This window comes from Camellia sinensis, chromosome 5, assembly GCF_055761805.1.
Source record: "Camellia sinensis isolate YWXY chromosome 5, ASM5576180v1, whole genome shotgun sequence".
Classification (NCBI taxonomy): domain Eukaryota; kingdom Viridiplantae; phylum Streptophyta; class Magnoliopsida; order Ericales; family Theaceae; genus Camellia; species Camellia sinensis.
This window is the reverse complement of record NC_138965.1, coordinates 140839795-140851988: the sequence shown is the minus strand read 5'-3', so window position 1 is coordinate 140851988 and position 12194 is coordinate 140839795. Positions and strand designations below refer to the sequence as shown.

General features: G+C 37.0%; 1 protein-coding gene across 1 annotated transcript; it reads right to left on the bottom strand.

Moving 5' to 3' along the window:
- Positions 1-2046: 2046 nt before the first annotated feature.
- On the bottom strand, positions 2047-8353 carry LOC114298990 (uncharacterized). The gene is made up of 8 exons (XM_028243660.2): positions 7637-8353; positions 7002-7163; positions 6799-6897; positions 6504-6617; positions 5810-5941; positions 5277-5414; positions 3783-3959; positions 2047-2615 (listed from the first exon to the last, which is right to left on the bottom strand). Exons 1-8 carry the CDS (start codon positions 8078-8080, stop codon positions 2211-2213), a joined length of 1671 nt encoding a protein of 556 aa, XP_028099461.2. The 5' UTR covers positions 8081-8353; the 3' UTR covers positions 2047-2210.
- Positions 8354-12194: the final 3841 nt, after the last annotated feature.

Here is a 12194-nt window from a genome sequence, read left to right as displayed (position 1 = left end):
TTTAGAAATGCGGATGTGGTTGTTCTCGTTAGGGGTAAGCAGCGGATATTTCGATCTATTCAAGTTGTTCGAATTGATCCGATTCGCCACATTTTGGATGATGCATGATGGCGAGCGGACGGTTGCAGATTAATTTTTTTTCAATCTACCTAATTTTGGACAGATGACAGAATTGAGGTTCATTTGGTTACAACCGAACCGCCAAACCGCGAACACCCCTAGTAATTTGTAAGATTTTATATTTTCAATTTGTTTAGATATTTTGTTTGTGTTTTCAATTGAAAAATAGTTCAGATATTCTGTTGTGTTTTCAATTTGGAAATCTTCTTATTAAATGGCAAATATTGATATTTAAGCCTTGTTTGGCATAATCTATTTTAGTCAATTTTTTTATCTTTTTATCTTTTTTGGGTCACATCAATCAATATCTCATCTCTATTTTTTTACACATTTTTTTATAAAAAGTCAAAAAGTACACTTATTTAGAACATCTCAAACCAACCATTAGTATTTTTGTATGGAAAATATAGGGCTTAATTTTGTCATTTTAAAAAAAATCAAATTAAGTAGTTTTTGAATAAAAAAAAGTAATGAAATAGTTTTGATAATGCATGATTTTCTTATATGTATTTATTATTGGTATTTGACAATTTACTTAATAATCTTTTGGTTATGTTGAGTTAGATTATTATAAAAAAGAATGTTGACAAAATTGTTATATTATGTTCATAATTTATAAAAAATTAAACTACCAAACCGATTCTCATAAATTTGTCAATTTGCTAATCCGTTTAATTCGTATCCGTCAATTCGGCAGACAGATTTGGATTATTTTTTTCAATCTGCCCATTTAACAGACGGATGACAGATTAAAGATTTTCTAATCGCAACCAAACGGCGAACAGCGCTAGTTCATGCAACGTAAATTACAAAAATTTCATTTGGTGGATTATTTTAAATTTTCTTAAGAAAAAATTTCAACCCCTACGTTAAAAAAATTATGATTCAACCACTCTGTAGCCTAATTAGAAAAAACAGTCCGTCATAAAGAGTTAGAATCCAATGTTATTGCTACTATAATTAAAACTGCATCCTTATGACTTTTATCTTTTACAAAAAATTGAAAAGCTTTCGAGTTTTGCATTGATGAATTTTCTAAATTTGATAATTTTCTCAATCTTTAACGCAGTGGTTGAGAAATTTAAAAAAAAAAGAAAGAAAAAAATAATTGACACGTGAGTCAAATATATTTACATTTCACATATATTTTTTCTTTTATTTTTCCAAATCCCTTCTCAAATTTTCCAACTAAACACAGCATAAATAATAACTTTTTTTTAGTGTTGTGAAATTTCACACAATTTTTTTTTTATTAAATTTCATATAGAATATGAATTTTATTTGATAGATTTTCTCAAGTAGGTTTCAAAATATAGATTTCAGCAAAAACATGTGTAAAATGAAAGTTACAAAATTTAATTATTTTTTTTAAAAAAAGTAACCATTTAAAATATATAAAAAAAAAAGAAAAAAGAAAAAAAAGTAACCATTTGACACCACTTAAATGTTATGCACAAGCAGAACTCATGTTGTAACAAAAATAAGGGTTGTGTGATTGATGAGTAACACAGAACTTGTTTGGTTAAAGTTTCCAAAAATGGTACATCTGTCATATATTTCATCCTATTTGTGCTTAGCAACCAACAAACACATATTTATTGTGTGAGCCCTTACAGGTCTTGTTTGCATGATCACAATTAATTCATAATTTTTTTAACTTCAAGAAAATTGCAGATAAATAGAAAGAAGAGATAATCGCAAAAACGGTGAAAATAAAAAATAATTGCACCATGCATGAAAAAATAAATAAATAAATAAATATTTAAACATGGTTATACTAATTTCACCTTCAGTCCCTTGCTCTCTTCCCTGCTTTTCCTCTCTTCCCCTCCCCTCCCCCGCCATCTCCAAACCCTAATCTCTCTAATATTATCGTCGATTGAAAAGGCAGCATAGACCAGGAATATAATATTATCATCACTCAACTGATCCAATCCAATTTCTATTTCCACATTCATTACAATTTCCTCAAATCATATGAAACTTGGAGATGAGAATAGTATGAGCAACGTACAAATTATCCAAACAAACGTACTCTCACACTTTACATACAACTTGGGAATTCCCAAGATCATCACAATGTTTCAGATTCAAGTAAACAAACCCAAAGAAGAAAGTGAAATTGACAAACCTCCGTCACAGAGATGCAAACACCCGGACTCTATTCTGTTCTTAAATAATACCCTGTCAAATAACAAGCTTTCTGCACGGCCTTGTAAATTGTACTCATCTAAATCATAGTAATTTGATCTAAAATTCTCTGAGTCGATGTCATCTTTTTCAAATTCTTTTTCATTTTTCTTAATGTAATTCCTAATGTCCTGTTGGAGCCCAACACTTTCAGTTGGTTTCCGACTGAAGGAGAATTGTAGTTTCCTACCCGATTCAGCATTATTACCTCTTAGACTGGCTTGATTAATCTCGTTACTACCGCTGCTAGTGGTAAAACTGGAATTCGTATTGCTATGTATGAGCTGACCGTGACCACCTGACTCCTGCAAGCAAGAATATCTTTATATAAGAATTCCAAATTTACATCAATGTTTGGTTGAATATATGGATAAATTTATGACCACCTTTGCCAATTAAAAAAACAGTTCTTCTATAGGCACCACCCTAAATTACCATCCTCTCACAAAGAGGGGTGGGCCCCACATCACATGGGTGTGGGTGTGGACCCAGGCCTCTTATTATGAGGATTGAGTAGTTTATTGTGTAAATCATTCCAGGTCAACACTTTTGCTAAAAAATCACAACCGCATAAATATATATTCGGATAAATACTCATAGCTTCACACTTAAAATTTAGCTTCATCATCATTTTTTAGATGAATATGCAAACCATCTTATTGGACTTGTGATCAAGGAAGGACTTAAAATCCCTAAATTGTTTTATACCATTAGCTCAAGTGTTACTAATGCATCTATACAAGGTACAATGAAGAGTAAATATAAAGCACGAGCTAAAATTGGTAATCAGATATGATTTCAATTTCAATGTAGGGCCATCGAAACCATGCATAGTTAACTTTTTACACTAAGTAGTATCATCTTATGATTATTAAGGTCAGGCATAATTTCAATTAGTTTTCTATACGATTCCTCATGTTTTGTAGCTTAAGTATTGTTCCATTTTCAGGGTATCCTAGACATGGGGTTTCATGGTTGCCCATGAGTCATACTACCGTCAACTTATATTATTGGGTCTGCATGTCTTTTTCACTGGTTAGATGCGTTTTAGAAGCCAAATGTCTCAAGTTTCTAAAATTGGAATCTTAATCCTATCAGAGCTAGCACTTAGTAGTCCATAAGAGCTCATATTATGTCAGCATCGATCATTTTGCCTCTCCCATCACATACAGTACAAAGTAAAGGATAAGATGAATTAAAATCCGCTAAGACACTTCGGTCATGTCTGACAGAGGCCAATGACTGACCAAATTAATTGTGTCAAAGCTGTACCAAAAAAACACAATGTCCCATTATTTATTAGACAGTACACCCTTGTGGGAGAGCTAAATGAGAAAAATTACAGCGTATCTCATCCCAAACTAATCTGAATGATTTAAAATGTTGGAATAAATGGAAATAATAAGGAGATGAACCTGGTTATGGTTCAAGAAACTGTTAGGGCAATAGGAGGTTGATAAGCTGGGGCTTACTTGGGCTAAAGATGCAGTCCCACCCACTGGTGTAGTGGCTCCAATCAAGTTGAGAGGTGGATCTTCTGGTGCTGAGAAATCAGAACTATCAAATGTGGAGATGGACACACACTCATCAAAATAAGCCATGGCTTCTTCTGTAAGCCGTCTTGACATCTTTTTTCTTTCACTGCTACTCTGTCATCACATAATGATAAATCGGTTGAGAAACAAGAACCAAAAAAAAAGAAAAAGAAGAAGAAAACAAAAAGGAAGAGAGAAACCATAAATTTCCTAACTGTAAGCCAAAAAAAGAGATATCTGACTCCATGCCAGCTACATAATAAACCTTGCAATGTTTGCACAAATAGATGTAAACTGTTGCACCAATGGACAACAGGATTTTTTTTATGGAGTAAATAACATGGCTCTTGAATAATCACCCAAGAAAAACAATAAAGTAGAAGAAAAGAAGAAAAAAAATAATGTAGACTAGAATCAGAAATTGATGGTTGCAACCCTAAAAGGTGAGTTAACATAAAAAACTCACCTTAGTTCAGATTGCACTATTGCTGGCTCTGCTTGGTGTAGACAAATAAACTAAAATTCTCTCTCTCTCTCTCTCACACACACACACAAATACGGTTTATTAAGAAGGCAACCAGAGGCAATATATTTTAAAAACTTCCACATACCCAAATATGAAGGAAATCCACTATCCCTGTCTTGCAATGAGATGTGCCAATTTGTCGACGGCATGGAGTCATATATAGAGGAGGCATAGGGCCATGCACACATTTTCTTGGATAAAAGAAAAGCATAACTCAACCTATTTCTACATAGCCTATGATCTTGGACCTCCACTTTAAGTGCGATTCATCCAAAATATCAACAGGCTGGTGCTAGCTAATCTTTAGCTTACAGCATGAATGCCACTTACAGGAACCACTATATTTTCATGCTCATGCTGATACAAACCCCTTGGGTCGAACTCACCCATGGAAACCGGCTTGCAAGGGGAGGGATCAATGTTAACTAATGTGGGATCAATGATCATAACATACCACTACGCGCCGCAACCGATATCCATAGCGGCCAGTCTATCGACACTGACCCAGTGGTAACTCTTTCCCTTCTTGGGGCTTCACTCAACTGTCAGTATTCGACACCTTTTTAGATGTCTTAATCCAGCCTATATAGGTCACCCCTCCGAGGCTCAAACAGCAAAGCCACACCCATCTGATCCCATACTCGCATAGGTGTGTCCAACCCATATCGACGTGGTGGTTGGCTCTAATACCAAATTATACAAACCCCTTGGGTAGAACTCACCATTGCAAACTGGCTTGCAAGGGGAGGGTGCCCAAGAGGCTTATATGCACATGGCCACAACCTATGTTAACTGATGTGGGATCATAACACATGCATTGTTGTAAAGGTGAATTCATCCACGTGCTTTCCATGGAAAATTAATTTGATGCGTAGAGGAATTTCAACTAAAAGAAGTAGGCTTACTTTTCTTCCTGGACGAGATTTCTGCATATTAATTGTCTTTGGATCTGGAAGTAGCTCCTTGAGGATTCTACTCAACTCCTCTCCACGATGCTCCTCGACAGTCAGGTCTGCTCGAAGTTTTCTAGCCCTTTCCCCAGACTGCCATATAATAACAACAGCATTAAGTTACATCCAAAAAACCATGAAGCAGAACAGTATATCATCTATTGCCTCCCAAAAGAGAATTTTCTTTTTTTGATAAATAAGAATAACTTTATTTATTAAAAAAAAAAAAAGCATCAAGACGATGCTAACAAAAAAAGATAAATTTATTTTGCTCCCATGAATCTCTAAGAACCAAAGAACATATGAAATTGAGTCAAAATAATTATTGCACATAAAATTTGGCACGTCATTATGTACATTAGAGACAAATGTCTCAGTGTCAGGCTATACAGAAATCAACTAAAATTGTTACCCAAGCCATATCTTGGCATGACAATCGAACTCTATTCAATCATATCCCAACTAAAATTATAGAGAAAGGGTATAACCTCCTCAAGCTTTCTGGCATATTCCCTTCTGATGTCCAAGACTAGTTCAATAGCCCCAGGGTTAACCAAATCTGGAGCAATATCAGCAATATTTGTAGTTGCAATTGCAGTGCCATTGTTCCTTTGGATAGCCTTTAGTTATAAGAACCAAAAAATTTAAATATAAACACAAATTAGCCACACACAGGACAGCGATATAAGTAATGAACAAACATGTAACAGACAACCAAACGCCAACAAAATAATTGACGCACATCAAATCTGTCTCAGTTATCATGCTCCCCCTGAATTACCAAAATACAACCAAGATTGAGAGTGTAAGCAATGACTTTATAGAAATATTTTTATCTTATTTATCTCCACATATGTTTGCATGTCTTTCTTCACATAACCAACTTGATTGAATGGAACAAAGCTAATCTTCTTTAGTACGCACAAATTAATAGAAAATTCCAATTTACTTCTATCCATGTCATGTTGTGGGAATGAACTTTACACGAATCAATATATGTAGATATATTATGTATGTGAAGTTTGTATAGACTATTAGTTCATGGTTCATAATTTATTGCAGGTCAGAGAAAAAAGAAAGCAATCAAAGTGGACTTATTGACTCGCCTAGAGAGACTCCTAGCAACAAACTTGTATGAATGATCCCCCATAGAGATGCAGAAGATGCACCATTTGAACTTACACTTTCGAGGTCATTTTGGATATCTGAGATGGCTCGTCTTACTTCGGATCGAACAGTTTCATATATTCCACTTGCAGTGGTGTCACCTCCTCCCATAATATCTCCCTGGAATGACTGCAAAACAAAGTAGAAACTAACACTGCATTGCCAGGTACCCCAGGTTTGATCATCTAAAGAGAAACATTTTAATTGTCTTTAAAAGCAACTTCTAGTTTCCAACTTCTAGTAACCAGAACTAGAGTTTGATGTTGTTATACATCCAAATCTTGGGGTCAGAAAAAAACATGCGCCTCACCTTCATTTGTTCACATACTGCTTTAATTGTCTTCTCTTCAGCTTCCGAAAAAGAACCCGTTGAGATTCCATCTTCCCAATTTGGTGTTTGTGAATTAGACTAAAAAGGTGCACATTAGAAACTGGTTAATTGACATCACCACACAGAGTACAACATTGCCCCAAATCAAAAACAAACTCTACATATATTTCTACTGAACTCACATTAGAATTATGTGAAGGCTCGACAACTGGATGCTCAGTATATTTTATTCGCATATCAGCTACATTTCTACCTAAATTAGCTTTCTTTAATCCATTGGCAGCTACAGTCGAACTACTTTTGTTGCGATAGCTGGATACAACAGAGTCTTGTTCCACTTCACTCTATAATCAAAACCCAACAAAAAGAAATTACAAACTCAAATTTCACCAACCAAAAACAGAAAGGTAAAATACAATTTTTATCCTCCAACTTTCATTCAAATTTAACTTCTCATCTTCTAATTGTAACAACAACTAAGTAGCTTCAACCCGAGTTTCAATATAGTTCTTATGTCACTCACCATTCAAAAAAAAAAAGGACAAAAATGCTCATAGGACATTAAATAATTTATTTTTAATTATATTTCTCAGGTCCAAATTTTCACCCAAATTCATTGTGTCCCTTCATGTTTCAATTTTTACTTAAATTTTCAACATTGGGTGACAAAACAATTACATTGAAACTTGGGGTTAAAGTCAAAAAGATTTAATTGTAACAATTGAAGGGTGAGAAAGTAAGCAAAACAAAATCCAAATGAAATTTACATAAAAATTGGATGTTAAAAGTGAAATTAATCCCCCAAAAGAGAGAGAACCTCAGAAGCAGCGTAATGGCCCGTGGAGGCAGACCTGCCGCGCCGCCCTGTATCCACCTTGGACAAACTCCGACCACCACCCACACCCACCGGCTTCCTCCCTCCCTCTCCAACTTTCTTGCTCGAATTCCTGGTCACCGATCGGCCTCTCTCTCTCTGCCCATCGACAGAACCAGTCAAAACAGTGGCACTGACCTTGCGCACATCTTGGGGCTCGATTTCCTTGTCCGGTGGACCAGAGCAGCTCCAGAAGAGAGGATTGTCTCGTTTGTTCAAGAACTCGGAAGTGATGTCGGATTGAAGATGATCGTGAGTTCTGGAGAGAGCGCTGACGCTGAGGGATCTTCGAATTGGGGCTTTCTTGGGGGAATTGCGGGAGCTACTGGTGCTGCTAGTTGTGGTGTTTCCTCTTCTGGAGGTGGACTTGAAAGCTGAAGTCGCCATCTTCGAACTAGAATTGGGATTTGCAGTGAGTTTTCGAGGACTCGATTTTCACATTTGCACAACCCTAGAGAGAGAGAGAGAGAGAGAGAGAGAGATAGATTGGACTGTTGGGATCGTTGAGAAAAAGAGACAAAAAGTGCAGCAGTGATTCTGTTCGAAAGCGATGCTTTGGCTGTTTTCGTCTCATTATTACAACGTGATCTATCTTTGTTATCATCATCACGCACGAATCAATTTCTTTGTTTTTGGCCTTATTTTGTTCTAGAATATTTTAGTATAAAATTTGTTTAAAACATTAAAAAAAAACTACGTAACTCGAAAGAGTTTTTCTGAATTCCCCCGAAACAAAAATGATGTCGTTTTTAATGTTTTCAATTTTTTATTTTTTTTTTCAGAAGAAGAAGAAGAAAATCAGGAGGAGGAGGAGAAGGGACTGGAGGGGCCAACAAATTGGGCTGGAGGCGGAGGAGGGGTGGGGGCTGCGAGGTAGAGGCTGCGACGACGATCGGCGGAGGTGGGGCTGCGACGATGGGCAGAGGCGACGGCGGAGGGCTGCGAAGTCGGGCGGAGGGTGCTGCGACGACGACCTGTCTCCTCTCTCTCTCTCACTCTCTCTCGCACTCTCTCTTTCTCTCTCTCCTTCTCCTCTCCCTCTCCCTCTCCCTCTCCTTCTCCTCTCCCTCTGTTTTAGACCTGCAAGAAGAAGAAGAAGAAGAAGAAGAAAAAAAAAAATGCCCAAAATGACGTTGTTTTGGGCATTCGGGGGATTAGGGGAGGGGAAAAATTCGAGCTACAAATCATTATTCTAAAAAAAATATTAAAAAGTCTTGTTTGAAAAATTTATTTGTTGTGAGGACACATTTTGTGAATGACCATACGTGACCAAGGTGGCGTCGAAGTATCAGTTGAGGTGCCACATAGGTTAGTCCTGATGTCGAAGTGATCTCGGCTAGGCCGAGGTTATTTACGGAGACCGAAATCCGAGATAAGCAGATAAGGAACAAGAGTTCTCAAATATGAGAAGATCTCAGTTTGGATAAAGATAAAACTTTTAGCATTGAACTTGAGTCTATTGAAATGAGACTTCTATAAGATCAGGTTAGTATTGGCTATAAAAACAGGACACCCCGTGGATCTCAGGTATGTGTGAGATACTGTGAGCAGTAAGTTATTTTTTGTGAATTTAAGCACAATTCGCTACTCCGGGTGGACGAACCACCGTTGGATTCTTATCTTTCTGTGACAGATTATTCGAGTTTAATCTATTCTACCGGTGCTCCCCAGCTGAGTTTCCCGTTTGGTTGTATGGTCATAAATCAACACCCACATTTGTGGTACTTCATAGGAAAATACTTGTAATCTAGTAACTTCTATTTCTATAAGTATTTTTCTTATTTTTAATTATTTTCATAATTTTTTTATCTATTTTTTTGATACAAATTTGTAATTATATGTGAATTAGATTGTGAGCAATTTTTTCATGATTGTGCAGCCCGTTTTGGATTGGTCAAATGAATAGGCGAGATTCATGTATTAGGCTATGTTTGAGAAGATTAGTTTTTAGTTAAAAAGTTATTATAAGTTGTCATGTTATTCTCTCTATATTTTTACACACTTTTTTTTATAAAAAGTTAAAACTTGTTGAAAAAATCAATTCTCAAATAAGCTCTCAATTTATTTTTTTCCATCAATGTGAATTGTTTGTTGTTGGGTTGTTCTTAATTTTGCAATTTGTGTCACCATCAAGGGCGGACCTAGGGCTGGGCATAGGTGGCTACAGCCCAGTGTAGACGTCCCCGAACGCCTCGGGAGGGAATTCCATTTTGTTCATTTGGACTTACTACAGTTCGGACTCAATTGTCACGGTCATGTATCTAATCTCGCAGAGTGCAATGCAAGACCGATGAATCATCAAAGAGTCCAAATCCGGCAAATCGTTTTGAAAAACTAATTTTTAGAAAGAAGTGTCAAACATGAACTGCTTTGCCAGATATAGAGTCGCCACCTAAATATTTTATTTTGAGAAAATTTAGGAAACCCTGACTCGTGCCTAAGGCCACGTGTCCGTCATCACCAAAGTTGCCTCGGCTCAGGAACTTCGGTACGATTGGGGAAGGTCACTTCGTGAGCACTCCCGCTCGCCCAATCAAAGATCGGCCTCTACTAACCATGATATTAAATTTTTGAAAACACGTGTGCTCTCATTCCGGTTTATTAGCCTAGAATTACTATGTGATGCTCACAGCAAAACAAGTATAGACTGGATTGCTTAAGTTGGAACAAAGTATCGTATATCCGTTTGTTTTGAAAAATGGATTGAAGTTTACTACTCGCAAGTAGGCTAAAATATGGGTTTCGACGAATTATTCCAACTCAAGCAACCCAACCTTCACCCACAGGCATTCAAGCAGTTATATCACGTAAGCACATAGCCTCATGGTAAGCATGCTATCATGGCAGTCACTCACACACATACAAGGATGCTAAAACATAAAAGCTTACCGAGTACTCCAAGCCAAAAGAGAAGCTAATTAGAAATCATGCATGAATCCTAAATATGCTGATATGCCTAATGCAACACATGCAAAAATGTAACTTAAGATAGGCTCGGCTACTCTAAGATGGCATATGAGATGTAACAGATAACATGTATTCAATTTGGAATTGAAATACAATGCAGTTAGCATGATGCGCCGAGCCTGGTACATGCAAGACAGATGAATGAATACAAGCATGCGAGCATAAGTATACTAATTGAAACATGTCCTAAACTAACCATCATAAGCTAGTAAATAAAAGGGAGAAAGAAGTGGGGGTTGGAAGACATGCATCACATACATGCACGCTTATTACACAATTTGCCCTCTCTCGGAAGGACCGAATGAATAATACAAATTAATTAACTAACAAGCTAATTAATTAATTACAAAACCACCTAACTAATTGACAAATTAATTAAGCTACTGAAAGCAGTAAAATAGCCTCAGGAAGAGGGATGAATGTATGCATGCTCAGCTCTGCTCGGAAATCCATCGCCATGCCACAATTGCCTCTGTTTGTACTGCTTTATGCCTCTAAAAATTGCATGAGTCCCAAGGTCGGTTCTGGAACACTCCCTGAACACTATGGGAGGTCACCCGCCAAGAGGAATGGTCACCGGCCATGGAAAAGTGGTCATCGACCAGTTGTGAGACTCCCGGCCAACAATGGATAGCCGGCCGGCACTGAAGATGGCCGACCAGCCATCTCTTATTGCAGAATTCTATTTGACAGCAGCAAAGGGCAAACAGAGCATGGCAATACATTTTCAAAGCAATGTATACACAACCATCCTTCCTATCATGTTTAAGACTCAAGGGAGTATGGTACTCGACTCTCGGGCCACCAATCACGCATTTTTATGCATGATGGCCAAAGAGTCAAGTGTGTAATTCAATATGGAATGAAATGCACAAAACACATAAATGGCCCCAACCTCTATCATGATTGATCAAGAGGTAAGGGATGCATGCTCAATGCTATGCAACCTAAGCATGCAAACAAACTAATGCAAAATGAGTACGCTAGCAAGCAATATGCAATAGGCATACAACCTAAATATGCAAACATGCAACCTAGCATACACAATGCTATGGACTATATGGCACACACAATGCTATATGAACTACAGCATGCTCAATGCAACTAACCACCTAGCATACACAATGCAAGGAGTGACATGGCATACACAATACTAACAACATAACATGCACAACGCATTGTAACATGGCATACAAGCACAACTCTCAATAGCACTTAAAGCAAGGAAAACATGGGAGTATGGCACAAGTATAAGCTCTGAAATATCATACCCAATGATGCCAAAACATGCAAACACCTCAATATAAGTAGGCAATAGGCTTCAAAACTCAAGACTAGGCATGATTATTACACTACAAACATACATGTCAAGTACCATTCGACCATGGGACACAAAAACAGAGCTAAGGCAGTCCAAAACATACACAAAATCAGTTTAAGGCATGGCCAAAATATGCTAAAATGGAGGGCCAAAATAACATGCAATGTAAGCTAGTAAGCATGGTTTACACTACAAGCATATGGAGCATATGAG